This window comes from Podarcis gaigeae, assembly GCF_964106915.1.
Source record: "Podarcis gaigeae genome assembly, chromosome: 2".
In the NCBI taxonomy this organism is placed as follows: domain Eukaryota; kingdom Metazoa; phylum Chordata; class Lepidosauria; order Squamata; family Lacertidae; genus Podarcis; species Podarcis gaigeae.
Window position 1 is genome coordinate 116435472 of NC_139679.1, and position 21841 is coordinate 116457312.

The 21841-nt window shown below is 49.2% G+C and overlaps 2 protein-coding genes across 2 annotated transcripts in view; both read left to right on the forward strand.

The window, feature by feature from the left end:
- The first annotated feature begins 644 nt into the window (after nucleotides 1-644).
- LOC310835818 (uncharacterized protein) overlaps nucleotides 645-21841 on the forward strand; it is a 28509-nt gene continuing 7312 nt past the window's right edge. The window contains exons 1-4 of the mRNA XM_083720800.1: nucleotides 645-864; nucleotides 2256-3032; nucleotides 3746-3872; nucleotides 5779-7194. Of these exons, the coding sequence (XP_083576926.1) occupies nucleotides 2277-3032; nucleotides 3746-3872; nucleotides 5779-7194 (2299 nt within the window). The 5' untranslated portion in view covers nucleotides 645-864; nucleotides 2256-2276. The remainder of the gene's footprint in view (nucleotides 865-2255; nucleotides 3033-3745; nucleotides 3873-5778; nucleotides 7195-21841) is intronic.
- On the forward strand, nucleotides 10703-20507 carry LOC310837430 (uncharacterized protein). The gene is made up of 4 exons (XM_083724014.1): nucleotides 10703-10857; nucleotides 14087-14827; nucleotides 17675-17834; nucleotides 18924-20507. The coding sequence occupies exons 2-4, from the start codon at nucleotides 14111-14113 to the stop codon at nucleotides 20036-20038; spliced, it is 1992 nt and encodes a 663-aa protein (XP_083580140.1). The 5' UTR covers nucleotides 10703-10857; nucleotides 14087-14110; the 3' UTR covers nucleotides 20039-20507.

A 21841-nucleotide genomic window follows, 5' to 3' on the forward strand; every position in this document is an offset into this window, starting at 1 on the left:
CAGCAGGAAGCTATGGTACATGCAGTGCTTTTTTCCTTTAAAAAAATAGGTTTAGGGGTACTCTCATTTTTCTGCTCATATTGAAATACTGTCCCTCAATGAGGCCAAACTTTAGGGGTATGCGTACCCCTGCACTGGGTACATGCACAAATTGGAAACGAAGTGTCTACCCCAAAACGTTTGCATATGTAAACTGTATTGAAGCAACCCTGATAGCATCATGAGCACAAATGCACAAGGAAAAGGACACCTGGAGGGGACCTTAGAATGACCGTACATCTTAAGGACATGACTACTCCCAAAGAATCCTGGGAACTGTAGTCCGCCCCTCAGAGCTAGAATTCCCAGCGCCCTTAACAAACTAAGGTTCCTAAGGTTCTTAGGGAGAATCCATGTCCTTGAAAAGCTTTAAGGTGCTCTTTTAAAGTGTTACAATACTTTCTTGTGGTTAATTAACACAGCAGCAGCTAACCTGCCTGAAAACAGTCTTCTTCTAGGGCTGAAGACGACATAGGTTCCAGATAGATGTATCCTCAGCACCTTTCGGAATCCAGGATTCCCCCCCCCCCGCCCCCTCTGCTTAACGCCCCCAGCTATTTGCATTCTGTGCAGGATCTTTCCGCCCACTCATCCCCCTCGTGTTGCAGGGGCTTCAAGGGGTTAATGTCACAGAGCTGTGACTCCTAGACAGGGCCAGAAAAAGGGAATTCATTTGAAGCTGCAAATGCATTCTTCTTCCTGCCCCCCCCCTTCTCCTGGCTGGGAAGAAGAAACAGCCTTTTGCATGCATTTTTTAATAATAATAATAATATATTGATTGCATTTTGGAGTACATATTGCCACAGCTGCAGCATAACTGGAGAAGTGAGTTAAGAAGCGAGGGTTTTTTTTTGGGGGGGGGGAGGGGATCTCCAATGGAAAATAGGGAGCCAGTTGGGGAACAGGCAGCAGCAGGAAATTTGGGGGAGAGGTAGTGGGCTTCCCCACCTTCCCATTTTGCAGAAATGCAAATAGACTAGAGAATCCATCCCTCTTTAGTCCGCCTTTGCAGCTGATCCACGACGCAGCCGCCGCCTTGTCCAGACTAGGAGCAGAGAAAATATTTGTTTTTTAGAAAAACATCAGGGCCATTGAATAGGTGGCGGAGTGGCTGGTGGTGGAGAGAAGCCAAGAGTCCTTTTAGGGTCTCTGTGCGTGTAGCTCAGCGGTTGGAGAGCAGAAGGCAATAGTGAACTTTCCTTTAAACAAGCCAAACCATTGTCCTGCCTGTAACTTGGCTAGTTTGCAAAGGCACAATGCCTTTGAATCACAGGACTTCCCCCAAAGAATCATGGGAACAGTAGTTTTAGATGCTGGGAATTGTAGGCCTGCAAGGGTAAACTATAGTTCCCGGGAATCTTTGGCAGGAGGGAGCTGCGTGCTTTAAATGTATGGTGTTTAAAGCCTCAGGGATGGGGAAGTAGTGACTCGCTGGGTGTTGCTGGACTCTTAACTCCCATCATCATCTCTGACCTTTAGTTTGCCTTTCTGATTTGTCCGCAAGAATATGTGAAGCGCACTTTTGTGGCAATGAAACCTTTGGGTTTATGAGCTGAGTTTGCACCCCTGACCGGCCATGAAGTTCTCTGGGTATCCTGAGGCCATCCATTTTTTCCTCCCCCCCCCCACCTTACCCCATCTTGCAACATGGTTGTGAGAATAAAACCAAGGGAGCCCCAAGCACTTCAAAAGGCAGCTATTTGACAAAGAAAAAAATCCCTGCACTTAGAAAGCTAATATGTCAGCGAGAAGGCAAGGCTAGAACGCTTATCCCTGATGCACTAGCTTTCTGTGTGCAGGGATGTGCTTATTTGTTCTTGTAAGAGCATTCCCTGATGTGAGGCCTCACCCACAATCTCAAGCCGCACACTCCAGACATAGGACCATACTAAACTCTGTGGGGATAAGTAGATCAGTACATCTTTAGGATTAGCTCAATGCTACTTTGAAGGAAAGATGTAGCAGAGGTGGGCTGCATTCAGCTTTAGGGCTGCATTCCTTTCTGTGCTACCTTATGAGTGTCAATTTTTACCTTTATACAGTACACTAATTTCTAAGTAAATTCACATTCCCATCTCCAGCCTTATTGAGGCCTGGGGTTCCTCTCCCCTGCTATTATAGGTACACTACAACGGTCCGCTGTAAATGTTCAGGGATATGGTTTTTCTCAACACTGCACTGCCCCACTTCATTTTAACACTGGATTTCTTTTCCAGAGCTGCTGCCAAGATTTCAACATGGAGGGACAAGACCTTGCAGGACCCAAGCAGGCTGGGAGGAGATTGGAGGAGGTAGGAAGAGCCCGTGATGTCCAAGGGGAGAGCACCACCAAGTCTGTGGCTCAGGCACCACCGCAAGGCGTTAAGCAGGAACTAGAAGAGGGGTTGCTGCAACAAGGCTGGGGAGCCCAGTGGTCAGAGTTCCTGGGCTCGCCACAGCCCTCTCGTTCAACATGGACAAACTTACGCCCCTGGTCAGGGCCTGGCGCCAAAGAAATCCCAGCCTCCAGAGCAGCTGAGGCTTGCCGCAGGCCTAGCCGGGAGTACGCAACCCAAACCGTGGCAGGTCCTGGTGATGAAACCCACAAGGCCTACGAAAGCCTGGATTTCGCTGTGAAAGTGAAGGAAGAGGTCCTGGACGGGGAGGCCCTCAGCTCTGAGACACTGCACCAGCGGTTCAGGCAGTTCTGCTACCAGGAGGCCGAGGGGCCGCGAGAGGCCTTCAACCAGCTCTGGGAGCTTTGCCGCCAGTGGCTGAGGCCCGAGAGACACACCAAGGAGCAGATCCTGGAGCTGGTGATCCTGGAGCAGTTCCTGACCATCCTGCCTCTGGCGATGCAGAGCTGGGTCCGGGAGAGCGGCCCAGAGACCTGTTCTGAAGCGGTGGCCCTGGCAGAGGACTTCTTAATGAGGCAGCCAGAGGCGGAGGGATGCCCACCAAGCACTCCTGCCAAAAGAGCCAGGGAGAGGGAGAGCTGCAGGCTGCCTTGGAATGTCTGTGTTGGGCTGCTTTTTCCTGGGGGGCGGCTGGGTGGGTTGGAAATGTGATCTAGAAGGGCTCAGGTCAACCTGCAGCCCAGAGGCCGCAAACCTTTTGTGGGGGGCAGCGGGCATATTCGGAAATTTGAGAAAGCGTCGTGGGCACCAGTCACAAAATGGCTGCTGCCAGGTGCATAGCATAACAAAATGGCCTCCGTTTGGGTTATAGTGTAATACAGAATGGCTGCCACATCTAAACATAGCTGTCAACATTTCCCTTTTTTTAAGGGAAACTCCCTTATTCCGAATACGATGCCTCGCAAGAAAAGGGAAAAGTTGACAGCTATGCATCTAAAAGAGCAGAAAAAGAGATGGGCCCCCCAAAATGTGGGCATACCCACCCTTAAGCCACTTGCACCAGTGGATAATCAGCCAGAAGCTCTTTACACCTCTCCTCTGTTCAGAATGAGAGAGGATGTCCACTTTTTGTGTCCAGTGAAATACGGACATGTATAAGGGGCTGTATTTGGTATTGTGAGAGTCCAAGGCAGTACTACTCAAACCCTGTGATAGACCGGGGCTTGGGGTGCAGTTGCTGATTTCTGGATCCAGCACTGCTTGGGTAGTGATGGGTAGAGAAAACTCACTTCACTGGGATCTCTGGTCCTCCCCCCCTCCCCGTCAAATTCTCTTTGCATCTTAAAACTGTTCTCATGTTTCCATTCCAGATGTCAGAGCCCCTGGAAGATATGGCTGATAACACCACAGTGTCGGCACAGGATATGTCGGACCTGGCGAAGCTGCATTTTGCCTCAGATGCCAAGCAAAGGAGCGATCGGGAGGCCATCTTGCTGGGTAGGTGCTTGAGTCTGAAGAAGATACTGTTAGAATAATAGAATCATAGAATCTTCAAGTTTGAAACCCCAGCCCAACCCCCTGCATTGCAGAATCTCAGCTAAAGCATCCATGATAGATGGCCATCCAGCCTCCGTTTAGAAACCTCCAAGGAAGGAGAGTCCACCACCTCTTGTGGGAATCTGTTCCACTGCCGTTTTCCCGAACGTTTAGTCAGAATCTCCTTTCTTGCAACTTGAGGCCACTGGTTCGAGTCCTACCCTCCAGAGCAGGAGAAAACAAGCATCCTCCCTCCTCCATGCGACAGATGACAAGATATTTGCAGATGGCTATCATATCTCCTCTCAGTTTCCTCTTTTCATACCCAGCTCCTTCAAGCACTCCTCATAAGGCTTAATTTCCAGACCCTTGATCATCTCCATTGCCCTCCTCTGCACGCATTCTGGCTTGTCAACAACCTTCTTAAATTGTTGTCGGAAAGACATCTTGTGCACTAAGGGCAAAGCCCTTCTCCCAGGTGTGGATCTTGTTGTAGTCAAAATGGCATAACTCAGGCTCAGGGCAGGTGGATTGGCTGGCAGGTACACCAAGGTTTGCAAAGTTTGCGGTGGGGGGGAGGGGAGAGAGAAAAGGACTCTAAACAAGACGAGAGGGGAAAACAACTCAGTGAGGACTGAGCATGCTCAGTGAGTATGTAAGGAAGGCTGGCAGACTGTGGGCAGGGTGAGACAAAGAAAAAACATGGAGAGGGAGAATGGAATGGAATAGGAGTCCACACACTGGACAATGGTCCATCTAGTTCAGTGGCTATGGGAATGCTGATTTGCTTACCTGCCCTTCACCATAAGGGTACAGAGCAGGTCACAACAATGGAAAATGCAACATAGAAAGCAATGTAAAACAAATTATTGCTACAAAGTAGGGGCAGACTGAGAAGTCTGGAATCCAGAACAAGGAGCGTTTTGATTTATTTACAGTGCAGTCCTGTGCAGGTCTACTCAAAGGTAAGCACCACTGAGCTCAATGGGGCTTACTCCCACATACAACCTTGGTGTGTGTTTTTACTCAGTCGTATCAACAGCATTTCCTACAGGAAGCTTACATAAAAGTAAAACATTACAAATTGTAAAGATCAAGAAGAGGTTTTAAAAAAACAGAGCACCAATTTAAAAGCTAAGGATTAAAGCAGCTCCAGTCAGCAGCAAGAGTGGCAAACTATGATTACAGGGCAGTTGTAAAATAACAACAAAATATACAAAAATCTTTGAACATTCTAAACTGTTGTTGTTTAGTCGTTTAGTTGTGTCCGACTCTTTGTGACCCCCTGGACCAGAGCACGCCAGGCACTTCTGTCTTCCACTGCCTCCTGCAGTTTAGTCAAACTCATGCTGGTAGCTTCGAGAACACTATCCAACCATCTCGTCCTCTGCCCTCCCCTTCTCCTTGTGCCCTCCATCTTTCCCAACATCAGGGTCTTCTTTTCTCATGAGGTGGCCAAAGTACTATTATTTTACTGACATTGCTTACCCAGGAACAGCAGGATTGTGTACATCGTTCTCCCTCTTTCTCTCCCCCACTTAAAAAACAATCAGAACTACCTTATTAGGTAGATCAGACTGAAAATAAATGACTGGCTCAAAGTCTCCCCTTGAGCTTCATGATGGGTTGAACTTAGATCTCCCCAGTCCAGGTCTGACACCCTTAAGAACTATACCATATTGGCTTTCTGATGCAGCCTTCCTCAACCAGGTGCCCTCCATATATTTTGGACTATGACTCCCATCAGCCCCCCCAGCACAGTTGCTGATGGGAGTTGTAGTCCTAAAACATCTGGGGCATAGCTGGTTGTTGCAGGCTGTTTCATTATGATGCACTGTGACTCATGAGACTCCCTTTATTCTGCCAGGCGAGGATCAAATGGAGACAAAAGAGGGAGATCCACAACCTGTGGAACTCAATGAGACATCGTTGGGAAGAGCCAAAGGGGATTTCCCCCCGTTTCATGTTGAGGGAGAGCCAGCGCCTGAGTGTCAGCCAGAACCAAGAAGTCTCCAGGGAAACCATGTCGGGAAGGAAAAAGAGAAGGCCTTGCTTTGTGAAGGAGGTAATGGAAACTCCCACGAAAGCACAGCTAACAAAGGGATGCTCAGGAGCAAAAAGAAGTGCACCGAGTGCGGAAATCTCTGCGAGGTCTTTGACCTCCCCACGAACCAGAAATCACAAACGGAGGAAGAGTTTTACATCTGCCCCCGGTGTGGGAAGACCTTCAAGAATGGCGTATCCCTTGCTCCACACCAGGGGACCTCCGTAGCCATAGCAAAACCCTACCCGTGCTCGGAGTGCGGCAAGAGCTTTGGCACCAAGGCTGCCCTCCTGAAGCACAAGGGGACACACACGGGAGAGAAGCCCTACGTGTGCTCCGAGTGCGGGAAGTGCTTCACCACCAGCTCCAACCTGATCTACCACAACATCGTCCACACGGGGGAGAAGCCGCACAAGTGCTCCGAGTGCGGGAAGAGCTTCCACTGGAAGTCGTCCCTCATCACGCACGAGAGGACCCACACGGGTGAGAAGCCGTACGAGTGCCCCGAGTGCGGGAAGAGCTTCGGCAACAGCTCCCAGCTCCTGCGGCACAAGAGGGTGCACACGGGCGAGAAGCCGTACCACTGCTCAGAGTGCGGCCGGAGCTTCAACCAGATCGCCTCGCTCATCGCGCACAAGAGGATCCACACGGGAGAGAAACCCTACGAGTGCTCAGAGTGCGGGAAAGGCTTCGGCACAAGGACGAACCTGATGATGCACAAGCGGGTGCACACGGGGGAGCGGCCGTACAAGTGCTCCTACTGCGGGCAGAGCTTCAGCCAGAGGACGCACCTCATCATCCACGAGAGGACCCACACGGGCGAGAAGCCCTACACGTGCTCCGACTGCGGGAAGAGCTTCAACGCGAAAGCGCCCCTCATCACGCACAAGAGGACCCACACGGGCGAGAACCTCTACCAGTGCTTCCAGTGCGGGAAGAGCTTCAGCACCAGCTCCAACCTCCTGAACCACAACATCATCCACACGGGGGAGAAGCCGCACAAGTGCTCGGACTGCGGCAAGTGCTTCAACCGGAAGTCGTCCCTCATTACGCACCAGAGGACCCACACCGGGGAGAAGCCCTATGCGTGCTTTGAGTGCGGGAAGTGTTTCATTTCGAGCTCGGACCTCACGAAACATAAAAAAGTCCACAGGGGGAAGCGCTCGGCCATCGCGGAAAGCGTTGTGTATAGCCCGGCGCTTGCCGAACCCGGTAGCGTTCAACCGGGAGGGCAGCCTTGCTAGGCCCGAACAAAGGGGAGATGCTGTCAGGCCTGTGCCCTTTTCAATACCAGTCTGCCTCAGTCACGTATAACAGCGAGAGCCAAAGGTTCTGGTTTTAATGTGCTAAAATAATAAAATAATAACGGATTTGTGAGGCCGGGAGGAACCCCGCGTAGAAGCTCTCGTCAGGTTCCCCATCCCTGCACCAGAGGAAAAGATGCAAGTTTCTGAAGAGGATCACAGCTTCACTTGATGTTTCCTTATTTTCATGACTCACTAGAATAGATAACGTACATTCTGGGCTATCAGAAATGTGACATTTGGCACCTGAAATACGTGTTCATGATTGGTGCCTAAAAATAATAATAAAAATGTGATAGGCCCCAAACCCTTGTGCATCATTTAGCGCCAATATCGTCGCAACTCTGTGGATTTATATTATCCAGGGGGTGGCATGGGGAGAGCTGTTTCAGTGTGACAGAATGGGACACTTCAGAATTTGTCATGTTTTTAATACAGTGGTGCCTCAGGTTAAGTATTTAATTCGTTCCGGAGGTCTGTACTTAACCTGAAACTGTTCTTAACCTGAAGCACCACTTTAGCTAGTGGAGCCTCCTGCTGCCGCTGCGCCGCCGGAGCACGATTTCTGTTCTCATCCTGAAGAAAAGTTCTTAACCTGAGGTACTATTTCTGGGTTAGCGAAGTCTGTAACCTGAAGCGTATGTAACACTGTATAGCTATTTTATACATATATTTCTGTTCTTTCTTTTTTACCTGTTCTAAGCTAGTAGGCTGGGATTAGCTAGGAGGCCCATGTCTGTGTATCAGCTGTAGATTTCTAAGTCATATTGTTTGTTTTCCTTTATGGAAACTGAACATTTCAGCTTGCCCACTTCCACACACTCTTTGAGTTCATTGGGGTGCTGCCATTCGTCAGTTAGTATTATGGGTGTGCCTCCTTTATGGATTTGTGCACACAATGCATTTAAGGTCGGTGTGCCTTTTTCTCTTTAAGGCACACTGTTAATTCCACATTTCTTTTTCACTCCTTTTGTAGCTTCTACTTTATTATGTCCCCTGAAGTCTTGACGACTCACCTGACCACACCTTCAGTTTTGTGATGTGCTTATTAAATTGTGAGATGTTTGGTCAGTTCTCGAGTTTCCAGATTCCTTATTCAAACAAATATTCATTGTGAGAAATCTGTAAATAAATAATGTTTGAAAATTGTGTGTTAAAAAAATAAATCTTTAAAATGTCTGCATGTAGGAAATAAGTATGCCTAAGGGAAAAGATATTCTCCCTCAAATGCTAGTTTTCTCTTAGGTTTTGGAGACGGTTTGACACTGGGCAAGTTCATATTTTTAATTTATACTTCATAAAATTTATATGCTGCTTGATTTTTTTATTGTTTTAAAAAACCCCGAGCTATGACTGTAAAAATTATTTAAAACAGGACACACATTCAAATCCAAGACAGATAACAGATTTTATAGTTTGTTGAAACAGCAGACACCAAAAGACAACAGTGAAGCACCTGTCTGATATGCAATTATATGCTGCTGCTGTTAGTGTTCTAATACTATTGGGTTTTTATACTGAGCTCTTTGGATGAAGGGTGGCATATAATAATAATAATAATAATAATAATAATAATAATAATAATAATAATTTTTATTCATACCCCGCCCTCCCCAGCCAAAGCCGGGCTCAGGGCAGCTAACAAGCAATAATAAAAACAAGTTGAATGAATACAACTTAAAAACAAAATTAAAATACAACATTAAAATATTGAAACATTAAAATATTAAAATATAGCCTCATTGCAGGAGGAGAAAGGAAAAGAAAAAAGAAAGAGGGGGAGGGAATCAAATTGGATCCAAGCCAAAGGCCAGGCGGAACAATTCTGTCTTATAGGCCCTGCGGAAAGAATGCAGATCCTGCAGGGCCCTGGTCTCATGAGGCAGAGCGTTCCACCAGGCCGGAGCCAGAGTTGAAAAGGCCCTGGCTCTGGTTGAGGCTAATCTGACTTCCTTTGGGCCCGGGGCTTCTAGGGTGTTGCTATTTATGGACCTTGAGGCTCTCTGTGGGGCATACTGGGAGAGGCAGTCCCATAGGTACAAGGGTCCTAGGCCGTGAAGGGCTTTAAAGGTCAAAACCAGTATGTAAATTTAATATTTTTAATGTATTATATTAATTTCCCAGTGTACTTACCATATTTTTCGCCCTATAGGACGCACTTTTTCCCCTCCAAAAATGAAGGGGAAATGTGTGGTGCGTCCTATGGGGCGAATGCAGGCTTTCGCTTGAAGCCTGGAGAGCGAGAGGCGTCGGTGCGCACCAACCCCTCTTGCTCTCCAGGCTTCAGGAAGCTATCCACAAACCTTGCGCGCCCGGGGGGAGTTCCCGCGGGCGCGCAAGGCTTGCGGGCGGCAGCCTGCAGCGCGGAGCACAGGGCGCCCTCCGGAGGACGCCCCGTGCTTCGTGCAGGTGTCCGCAAGCCTTGCGCGCCCGGCGGGAGTTGCTGTGGATCGCAAGGCTTGCAGATAGCAGCCAATTCTGGGGTGGGGGAAATAATTTTTTTTTATTCATTTCCCCCCCACCAAAAAATGAGGTGCGTCCTATGGGCCAGTGCGAAAAATATGGTACTTCTTTATATCCCTTCCTTCATCTGAAAGGAGGTCAGAGTGGTATAAGAAGGAAATATCAGCAGCCGTGCGTTTTTTTGCAAGATTTACTGAAATGCATTAAAAAAAAACCCCTTATGGGAGAGTCTAAAACACACATACACATCCTGGGGGTGGGGGGCAAGAAATCAGCCCAATGAAGACTGAACCTGCTCAGGGGCAGAATGATGCTGACTGGCAGTTGGGAAGGGAGAACAGAAAACCGGGGGAAAGGGGATACTCAGTATCAGGTAAGGTAAGCCTCTTTAGACCCCAGTTTGGTGGGGGGGGGGGGAGAAACTGGGTTCACAGCTCAGTGAGAGCATTTGAACAGGTCCCACATTCAATTCTCAGTGGCATTTCTAGGATGTTTCTTGTCAAACTCTGGAGACCTGCTGCCGGCCTATGTCGACACCACTGAGCTAGATGCACCCAAGCTTTCTGACTTGGCACCAATCAGCTCCCTATGTTTTTCCTGCGGAGGGACCGAAGCTCAGTGGCTGAGGGTTTTCCTTCCCTTCAATCCCTGGCTTAGCTGCTGCCGGCCAGAGTCGGGCAGCACTACATTGGGTGGTGGATCATCCTTCCCCAAAGGAGACCCCGAGCAGCTGCGCTGGAGGAGGAGAAGCTTTGCAGGGAGCCATTTGCGGAAATATTCGGACGCCCCACCAAAAGAGGCTGGATCCGAGGTGGATCCCCGGAGAATGCATATACCAGGGATCCTCTTGCAGGCGCCTTATCCGCCGCCAGCGGAGCGAGCTTTCCCCCCCCCAACCCTCTCAAGGGGTTAAAGGCACAGAGCTCTCCTTGCCTAGAGAGGTCCAGGGATCTGGCGGCAGGTGCGGGGAGGGTGTCGTGGGTGGGAAGGGTAAGTCCCCTTCCTGTCCTGCAGCCTTTCTTTTCCCGGGGAGAAACTGCCTTTTGTACGCCTGCTCCGCATCGAGAGGAGGCGGGCGGCGCGTCGGTTCCCGGGAGAAAGTTGCGCTTGCGAGAGAGGCTTTGCGGGGGAGGAGGTGAGTGGGAGGCGGGAGGGGGAGGGTCCGGGGGAAGTGGGGGAGGGGAGGTGGGGGGAGGGGGGAAAGGGTCAGTATTGAATGGGGGGGGGGCTTGTGGAGGTTTCAGAAAAGAACCCCCCCACGCCGTCCTCTTTTGGAGGCTTTCCGGCGCAATCCTTGCAATGCAAGCGCGCTTTCCCCGGGAGCAGATCCTGCGGAACTCCCCGCAGCTTTACTTCCGAGGAGGCAGGTGCCCAGTCACCTAGAGTGGGGGGAAGTGGAGAGACGAAAGGGTTTTTGCTTCTCTCTCTCTCTCTCTCTCTCACTCTCTCTCTCTCTCTCTCTCCAACCCCCCCCCCCCCAATAATAAAAATGGGCTGCAACGCATTTATTTATCCATTGTTGGGTCCCATTTATAATAATTCTGTCGTCCTGCTTTTTCGTGGAGCTCAAGGAGACTTCTTCGCCCGCTTCCCGTTTTGCCCTCACAACAGCCTTGCGAGGGAGGCAAGGTTAAAGAGGCGGCGTCTGACCCCAAGGTCGTTCAGTGGGGATCTGAAGCCTAAGGCTGTTCCGGGTCCTGAGTCTGAGACTCTGAAGCCGCTGCGGTCAAATCCTCGGACTCTCACCGAAAAGGAAACAATAGGGACAGTGGTTTAATGCAGAATAGGAGCAGAAAAATAAAGGTCCACCCCAGTAAACGGTTTCACAATAAAATCCAAGCACAAAAGAAGATAGATCTGGCCCTGCTGGTAGATGTTGGGGTGACATGCAGTGGAGTGGCAAATATTTTCGATTCCCAACAATAGCGACAGCAAAACTGATGTTCCAGTCGTAAAGTTCTAAAGTATAAAACTGAGATGAATAAACTTTGGGATAAGCAGGAGTTTGTTTTTGTTGGAGAGCTCTGTTGGATCATAATTTGTACTCGGTGCAAATTATTGGGCTTAAAAGCCTTTGATTCCAATGGCTAATAAAAAAGTTCTGTTCAGAGTTGACAGAAATTCATAGACTTAAATTAGGCGTGCCTGCTAATTTCAGTGGGTCTAATCTGAGTAAGAGAAGCACTGGATGTACAGTAATCTTTTGCACCGGGATCCAGGTGGGGGATCTCAGGGTTTTACTGATCCCACAAGCCCACACTTGCTGGGCGCTTCTGGTCAGAAGTGAGTCCAGTGGTTTTAATGCAGCATAATTAGTGGGTGTAAGATTGCAGCTAGCTTGCCAAGAATATTGAAATAGGTCAAAACAAGATAAAGCAAATAAACATTCAGTATAACCAGGGGCGACTGGTGATCCCTGGACCTAGTGTGGTTGTTTATGGACCATAGAAGTCATGTAGGCAGGACATCCCTTGCACAGAAATAGTGGATATTTAAGCACAGCAATTGCACAAATAATTCAATTTTTTTAAGGGGGGTCAACCATATAATTTGGAGCAGTTACAGTTAGGATCCTATGGCATTCAAATTCAAATGCAATAAAATACAGTGTAAGAACTGCAAGAAGCAAGTAAAACAACAACTAAAAATCAATATACATATTTCATGCAGTGGAATATTTCAGCCACAAATCCACAGACCACCTAAATGGTCTATGGACCATTGTTTCAGAACACCAGATTTAGAGGTAACTTACCGTAATTTGCTATCCTATACATATTTGCCTGGGAGCAAGTCCCATTGAACTTACTGGGGCTTACCTTCTGAGTAGGATTGTGCTGTCAGAGACATATAACTTGAAACAGAAAATGCAGGTATCGAAAGTAAACCACCAAAATGAATTTTAGCCCCTCTCCTGCAATTGGGAATATAGACACAATTTCTCTGTGTGTTACATGCCCAGAGAGGTAGAACTCAATCCGCAATTTTAGACATTTATCTGTTTGACTTAATTCTGAGTAGGCATGTATAGGATTTCTCTCCACAGGCATGTGTTTACAGCATTTCGGAGACTGCACTTCAGTCTGTTAAAGCTACAGTAACTGCAACAAGCACGTTTATCGTGACATAATTTCATGCTGGCAGGAGTGGGTTTATGCCACAATAACTGTACACACCTGCCCATTAAATTCAGTGGGGCTTACTCCCAGGTAAGTGAGGTTAGGATTTCAGCCTGATAAGCATGTATAGGATTGCAGTTTAGGTAGGTTAACAAAAATATTATCATTATTAATTAATTAAATTTGTACACTGCCATTCATCCAAAGACCACAGGGTGGTTCACAGCATAAAAGGACAAAATGAGAACACAAAATATATAATACATAATAGAACAAAAACAAACCAATAACCCCCCTCTCACACACACATTTAAAAGACCATAGGTGCCTAAAGATATGTGATGAAGGAGCTGGGCTTCATTAAAACATGTTATTTTATTAAAACATAACATCAAAACCCGGTAGAATGGATATAAACAACCTGAGGAGGCCTTTTCGGTGGCTGCTCCTAGACTTTGGAGCTCCCTAGAGAAGCTAAACTTGCACCATCCTTGACTTGTCTTTTTGAAGCAAGTGAAGACCTTCTTATTCCAACAGGCTCTCAGAGACTGGCTGGTTCTTTCCCAGGAAAGGGTTTTTAAGTAGTGCTGTGCTGTTTTACTCTCTGTATTTTAATAGATCTGTTTGTATATTGCTTTAATTCTCATACAGCTTAGCTGCTTTTCAGCTATTATTTTTTATGTTTTATCTGTGTTTTAATTTGTGTACAGTGGAACCTTGGGTTACGTACCGCCTTTGTTGCGTATTCTTCAGGATATGCACGCGGTGAACCCGGAAATAACAGGAAGGCTTTCGGCAGCCGCACCTACGCAGAAGCGGGCTACTGCCGCGCGTGCCTCTGTAGAACAGGCACCTCTGGATACGAATGTTTCAGGGGGTGCACGGACCCCCGGAACAGCCCCAGCTAGCATGGCCAGGGATGTTGGGAGTTGCGGTTCAGCAACATCTGAAGCCAGAGGTTCCTTGCCTTAGAGAGTGGTTCTGAAGTGAGAAAAATACCACACCACCCTTATGTTATTTTAAATTTGTGAAGAGAGACAATAGTGGGTAGAGAAGTTTCTGCACCCTATTGCATTTTAAATGTTTTATTATTGTGTTTTTAATATTTAATAATAAATAATAATAAATTGCACCTGTTTTGTTGCACAAGCCAAAATCCTTGCACACATGAGACGTTTGCTTGGTGCTCTTTTGGAGGCAGCCCAATAATAACCGTATCAATCCTGAATTTATGCTCCTGCTCAGGTGGCACACAGCCAGGAAGAAGCGATGGCAGACTGTAACTTGCTGGGACTGGGACCAAGAGGAAAGCAGGCTGAAAGAGACCCCCGTGACTCCCAAGGGCCCCCCGCCAAGGAGATTTCGACTGGGGCAGCTTCCCCACAGAACGTGTCTGAGGGGCTGCGGCAGCATCAGGAGACTCAGGAACAGCAGAAGGGCTCAAAGTCGGCACCGTCTCCTTACTCCGTCTGGAGGCCATCGCGGTTATTCGAACCCGTGTCCACGGAGGAGAGGAAGGAATTTAAGGCCACCTACCGAGCAAGGAAAGACGGCGGCCAGCTGCCCAGAGGAGGGTCCGCCATTGCGATGCAGACCTTGCCTGTTCTTGGCCGGGGAGCACGAGAAGAGGCCTACGAAGGCTCGGAAGTTTCCAGGGCGCTGAAAGGACCGATTCCAGATGAGGATGATGCTGACTGCTTGGAGATCCACCGCCAGCACTTCCGCCATTTCTGCTATCAGGAGATCGAGGGGCCCCGGAGGGTCCTGAGCCAGCTCCGTGAACTCTGCCGCCAGTGGCTCATGCCGGAGAGGCACACCAAAGAGCAGATCGTGGACCTGGTGATCCTGGAGCAGTTCCTGACCATCCTGCCCTTGGAGATGCAGATCTGGGTCTGCAAAGGCGGCCCGGCCACCTGCACCCAGGCGCTGGACCTAGCCGAAAGCTTCCTCTTGAAGCTGCAAGAGGCTGAGAGTCACAAACAAAAGGTAGGAGGGGGGGCTTTGTTTGAAGGTGCAGTTGTGGCAGGGCCAGAGTAATGGAGAACCCAGTGTCAGGAAGAGATGCCAGGAGTGGGTCAGCAATAAATCACATGGGGAAAGAAATATTTATTAGGAGAAACAAGCTTGGCTCAGGAGTGCCAGCCATTAGCACAGCGACTCTTCTTGGTAGTTCTTGCCCCTGTGAGGCAGTTGTGGAGACTTAAGGGTCCCTGCCTTCTGATAATAATAACAATTCATTATTTATACCCCGCCCATCTGGCTGGGTTTCTCCAGCCACTCTGGGCGGCTCCCAACAGAATATTAAAAACACGATAAAACATTAAATGTTAAAAACTTCCCTAAACGGGGCTGCCTTCAGATGTCTTTAAAAAGTCAGATAATTGTTCATTTCTTTGACTTCTGATGGGAGGTTGTTCCACAGGGCGGGCACCACGATTGAGAAGGCCCTCTGTCTGGTTCCCACAGCTGCCCAAGACTAAGTCTGCTCCTCTACCTGGCTGGCCCTTCCCAAGCAATCTGAGACTATGCCAATGTGCCTGTCTCTGCTCCTTCCTTTTTTCATGCCTCTTCTGGTTCTGGGAGACCAGGGGGAAGGGGAGATTGATGCAGCAGGAGGGGGAAAACCCCATGGCTCCTTCACCAGCCTGTCTCATCTTTACCTCCTCCCCCCTTCCCTGCTCTCCTGCTTCCACTTCTGGACTTCTCTCTGTCACAGACACTCCCAGCTCACTAAACCATGTTACCTCTTCAGCTTCCAACACCTCCTCTTTTCCTTCTTCTCCCTCTGACCGCTCATCATTGTCCCACCACTACTCCCCAGACTCTGAGCCTTCTTCCCCTGGGGGCTACCTTGCTAGTTCCTCCCACCATTCCTCTGCGTCCAGCCAATCTGTGACACCCAGAGGTGGAGAATCTGTGGTCCACAGGCCTAATTAGCCCCACCAGCAAAGCTGAACCCACCTGATGTCAGGTAAAATCACGGCTGTGCCCGAAAAAGGGAGTTTGCACATCTGCAGCCCCTGCAATCCCTCTGCAGGGTGCTTTGAAACCCCGGCTATCAGCTGAGTATTGGGACTTCAGAGCACAGCACAGGACTCTCTGTAAGCACCTACTGAGTGTTGGGGATTGAAGAGAGCCCTGCATAACTGAAGCCTGGAGAATCAGCTGAGACCAGTGGCATTAGGGATCTTTCTTTTGGGATCAGAAATTACAGCGGATCCTTTGTTGACTGGTGGTCTTTAGTGGGGGGGGGGCAGAGCGGGAGAGAACAGGCTGTGGCCCACTGACCACTCTCAGTTCCCCACCCTCTTGAGATAATAACCCGATTGGTTAATGTCATGGCACTGAAATGAGAGGCTCCTCATTGACTGTGGTCAGCCTTGCTGAAGGGTAAGAGAAGTTGCTCAGACTGGGAAGAGATGTAACGGTCAGATCCGGGTCGAGAGGCACCTGCCTGGCCACTGTCCCAGACAGGATAGGGTGGCCCGGCAACAATCTTCTTATGTTCTTAGACTGGCAGCGTGCCCCAAGGTCAGGCTGTGGCGAGGCTTTCGTATCTCTCCCTCTCGCTTGCAGGCGGAGGTGCTGAGAGGAAGGGAGCCAAACCGGGCCACTGAGATACAAGAGGGATTTCTAAGAGGACAGAGCCCCAAAATGTGCAAACTTCAAAACAGACATGCACTAAAGGAACAAGAGACACCCACCCCAGCAAATTATTTGTCAAAATTACAAATACCTAAATACAGACGGTCATTTACCCTCGCTAGATTCAACGTTCTGCCATCTGCCTTATTGCAGGGCAGATTTGAGGGTAAACCAAATGTGAAATGAGTCTGCCCCTGCGGCTTGATGGAGGTAGAAACTGTCTCTCATGCCTTGTTACACTGCGTCTCTATGGGGTTATACGCTCGGTATTTATTACCCCTGCTATGCAAAAATCTCCAAATGAATCCGAACTTCAATGTCTAAAATCCCTGGTAGAGCACAAGGATCCTGAGATCACGTTAAGGGTAGCCAAATTCTGTGCAATTGCCATAAAACTTAGGGAACAAGCTGTGCTATCATAATGATTAAGATTTTAAATGAAAATTTTAGGCTTTATGTTACTGACTAAGTTTTAATTTATATATTTTTTAACTATTGCTATATCTGTATTGTCCCTGTTATACCTAATTGCAAATTCAAATGTATCCCTAACATGTTTTATGACTTCCTTGATATGACCAAAATAATAAAATTCATTCACCCACTCCTCCCAGCAGCTGGTGAAAACTAAGCATGTTCAGGAATCTGACACTATTTGGTAGCTCAGACCTAGGGTAGCTCAGTCTGCAGAGCACAACACTCTTAATCTCTGGGTCGTGAGTTCGAGCCCCGTGTTGGGTTAAATAATTTTGAATTGCAGGGGGTTGGGCTAGATGACCCTCATGGTCCCTTCCAACACAATATTAAAATACAATAACCTATTAAACATTAAAAGCTTCCCTAAACAAGGCTGCCTTCAAATGTCCTCTAAAAGTCTGGTAGTTGTTTTTCTCTTTGACATCTGGTGGGAGGGCGTTCCACAGGACGGGTGCTACTCCACTACCAAGAAGGCCCTCCACCTGATTCCCTGTAACTTGGCTTCTTGCAGCGAGGGAACTGCCAGAAGGCCCTCGGCACTGGACCTCAGTGTCTGGGCAGAACGATGGGGGTGGAGACGCTTCTTCCCCAGTGCTAACTGGAGTCGTTGGGAATTGAACCCGCGACCTGCTGCACACAAAGCACATGCTCTACCTGCTGAGCTGTGGCCTTCCATCCAGCTCTTCACTAACAGGGATGCTTGTATTCCAGGTGTCCGGACTAGTGGAAGAGGCGTTTGTTAATTCACCAACATCAGAGCAGGATCCGTTGGAGACTGTGGAGATGCAGCTTTCTACAGAGAATGAAGAGGAGGAAGAGGACGATGATGATGATGAAGAGGAGGAGGAAGAAGAGGAGGCCATTTTGCTGGGTAAGGTTGTGGTTCAGAGTGCTGGGTTCAAGTATTGATGCAAAACTAGGCTCCAAAGGGAGATCTGTTTCATATGTCACATAGTTTTGCATCAAATCTGCCACCCCATGCTGGGGTGATGAGCATTAGCAAAGATGGCTGTTGACAGCAGTTTGGTGCAGCTGAGTTGCTGCAGCAGACTGGGACAGAGAGACAGAGGAGAGTCGGGATGGTAGCAAGTTTGGCACAGTGCAAACACGTCGGTGGAGGGGATCTGGGGTTCCTATTGGTGCTTTCAACCTCCTCTGGCTCCTGGTACATTTCTGAGCACAATTCAAAGTGTTGGTGCTGACCTTTAAAGGCCTAAATGGCCTCTGCCCATTATACCTGAAGGAGCGTCTCCACCCCCATCGTTCAACCTGGACACTGAGGTCCAGCTCTGATGGCCTTTTGGCGGTTCCCTTATTGCAATAAGTGAGGTTACAGGGAACCAGGCAGAGGGCCTTCTTGGTGGTGGCGCCCGCCCTGTAGAACGCCCTCCCATCAGATGTCAAGGAAATAAACAACTATCTGACTTTTAGAAGACATCTGAAGGCAGCCCTGTTTAGGGAAGTTTTTAATGTTTGATGTTTTATCGCTTTATTATTATTATTATTATTATTATCCCAGCATGCTGCAGCAACTCAACTGGACGATGGTGAGGTGAAGCCCAGAGTTGGTTTATTTATTTATGAAATCGTTTACAGGCTGCCTTTTGGGATGCAATCTGCTCCAGGAAGCTTACATATCACAGAAACACACAACACAGCCACCCAATTCAGAGTGCAACCTTTGGCATGTTAACTCAGAAATAAGTTCTGCCATGTTCAATGGGTCACCCTCCCACAGTCCTATGTATTTGTACTGTACTCTTCCTTCAAATGTGGGTCCTTGCATCTGCACACAAGCGGTCGTTATCAGAAAGAGTAGCTTGCAGTGGTTAAGACAATTCAGTGTGGACATAAGCAACTTTGAGAGCTTGTCGGCTGACAGGCAGGCTGGAAGTTAAGCGAACAAACAAACCAGGGGCTGTTGTGCATAACCGTTGTCATGATTATCTGCTTCTTTCAGAACACGAAGAGCATGGGCAGGAGAACCTGGAGAAGGAGGAATCGCTTCTGGAGAAACCTAGGCTTACCGAGTGGGGACTGGCGCTGGACCGAGGCGGTAAAGGGGCCTACCTCCAAGGTCCTGACATGGAAGCAATTCTCGGGAACGGCCGGGAAAACGTCCCTGGGAAGGCTTCGAAGCAAGCTGAGAGTGACAAAGGCTTGCGGGAGAGGAGCCTCCAAGAGGAAGTTCTCCGGCAGAAGAGGACGAAGGCAGGCTCCGAAAACGGCCTGCGCCTCAGCTTCCTGAAGAACCAGAAGACACAAACGGTGGACAAGCCACGCCGATGCCCCTCCTGCGGGGAGCGCTCTCACAAGAGGTCGTGCTTGGCCATGCGCGAGAGAACCCCTGGCAGGGAGCAAGCCCGCAAGTGCCCGCAGCGTGGCAGGGAGCAGCCCCACAAGTGCCTCTCCACGCTGCGGCGCGACGAAAGCCTCCGCGAGAGCCAGGAGGGGATCTGCCGGTGGAAGACCAAGAAGCGAGGGGGCGCAGGTGGCGACTGGCGGCAGCAGTTCCACCACCTGAGCGCCGACAGCTGGCGGGCGCAGAAGGGAGAGAAGGCAGCGAAAGGCTCTGCGTGCAGCGTCGAGAGGGTCCCCTGGCGCGCGGCCTTCCCGAACCGCGAGCGGGCCGAGCAGGTAGGGAAGCCGCACCAGTGCTTTGAGTGCGGCAAGAGCTTCAGCCAGAAGGGTAACCTCAACATCCACAAGAAGACGCACACGGGCGAGAAGCCGTACCCCTGCTCCGAGTGCGGGAAGTGCTTTGTGACGAACTCTCGGCTGCTTACGCACAAACGGGTGCACACGGGCGAGAAGCCGTACAACTGCTCATACTGCGGCAACAACTTCAGCCAGCTGGCGCACCTCGTGCAACACCAGCGCAGGCACACGGGGGAGAAGCCCTACAGCTGCCCCTACTGCGGGAAAAGCTTCAGCGTCAAGGCCAACCTCATCACCCACCAGCGCACCCACACGGGGGAGAAGCCCTACGAGTGCTCCGAGTGCCCCAAAAGCTTCGTTTCCAGCTCCGACCTTAAGAAACATAAACGGGTACACACGGGCCAGCTCTATACGTGAGGATTGCGCAGAGGTTCATCGCAAACCCTGCCCCCAAATAATAAACTGTAGATAACGGGCACCTTCCTAGGTCTTGGAGGAAGCCCTGGTCCACTGTGAGAGAGAAATAAAGGCTCGTTTTTAGAATACCTGTATTATTTATATTACGCTGCTGTCCTTTTGTCCCTTCACAAAACAGCATTGTGAAGTAGGTTAGACTGAGTTGAGAATGAGTAGCTCAAGGTCGCACAGGGAGTTCTGTGGCAGAGGAGGAATTGTGATTCCCAATGCCTCCAGTCCTAGTCTTGACACTATACCAAAGCACTTGGCCAGAGCAGAGTCTCCCAGCCGCTTCTCTGTATGATTCCGGGGTCTGGGATTGGCTGCTTTGAGGAAATGAAGGCGGTGTTTATAAGACTGTTCTCAGCAGATCCTCTGAGGAAACTATTGGAAGCACGTTGGGCCTCTAATAAACAGATTCCTGTCTTTCCTTCGAGGTCTCTTGTCTGTGTTTCCTGCGCTGGAGCCCTTCACTTCCTCTTGACTCCCTCCAACGGTCGTCAGCTGTGAGCAGCTTGTTCCAATGTGGGTCAGGTGCGATCGTTCAGAGCAAGGCATTTGGCATCAGATTGGCCACAGGAATTGCCGGAAGGAGGTGTACAAGGCCTTAGGGACTCCACTCTGGATTTGTGTAGAGTTTACTCTTTAGCCTTTTCTTCTCCCAAAAATATCCTGCAAGGTGATGGGTATGGATTGTTCCTCCCCTTATTAATGGGGATACTGGTAAATCAGTGGAGGTTTAGGATCAGAGTTTTCCTTCTCCTAGATGGGCTCCTTCCCCAGGTTGACAAACCCCGCCTGCCCCTCGCTTCCCTGTACAGCACATGCAGAAATCGGTTTCTTGACCATTGGACCCACTCTTGGTCTGGTCTGCCCAGTCCACCAGAGCTTGTCTTCAGATGCAGGGGAAGCCCCTTACTCACCGAGGGTTTGAGACCCATTGGCTCCCCTCACCTGGTTTAGCTGGACAGTTGAAGTTGTTCCCCAGGGTGTGGCCGCTGTTACATGTTGACCGCTTCTAGGAGCCACAAGAGAGCTGAGTGCAGGGTGGTGACCAAAGGTGGACAAACTACCTCAGGAGGAGCATGATGTTTCCCTCGCTAGAGGTATTACCCTTCCCCTAACACCCCATACACCCCAGAGTGAATTATAGAGCCCAGGATTTCGAGGAGGAAGCCATGTGGTTTAAATGCATGGAGTGCTTGCAGTCCAAGTTAGATAAGTACCAGATAATGAGAAATAAAACAGTTTTGTTTCTTCCTTGTCTGAACTGGGGATGGTGAGGGGTGTACAAGTGTGTGTAAAAAGCAGCCTACCGTACAAAGGGGGGAAATTACATTCTTTTCTGCATTTGGTTGTCGCCTCCACTCGTCACTGGAATATGGCCCTCAGAGGGTTGCACAGAACAGAATGCGGCCCTCAGGGCTGGGGAAAAGTTCCTAGTCCTGGCCTCTATACTAAACAGTCCTAAAAAAGAGAGGTTTCCAGACTTCGTTGCAAGGGTTACCTGTGGTGACAAGACAATGCCTCAAAGCAATGAATGGCAAACCGCCATACAGTATGTCTCATTTGCACCTCTTGAGTGAATCACTGCTACGGGCTTGTCTATTTTCAGTGACAAGCCTTTTGAACATAATTAGAAAGTAGGTACTCTGGCTATGAAAAGTTTGGGAAACACATATTTATTGTAAGCTATAAGGATCAGGAACATTTTACCCAAGAAAACCTGATAAAAACTACCAGAGATCCTGCACAATTAAGCAT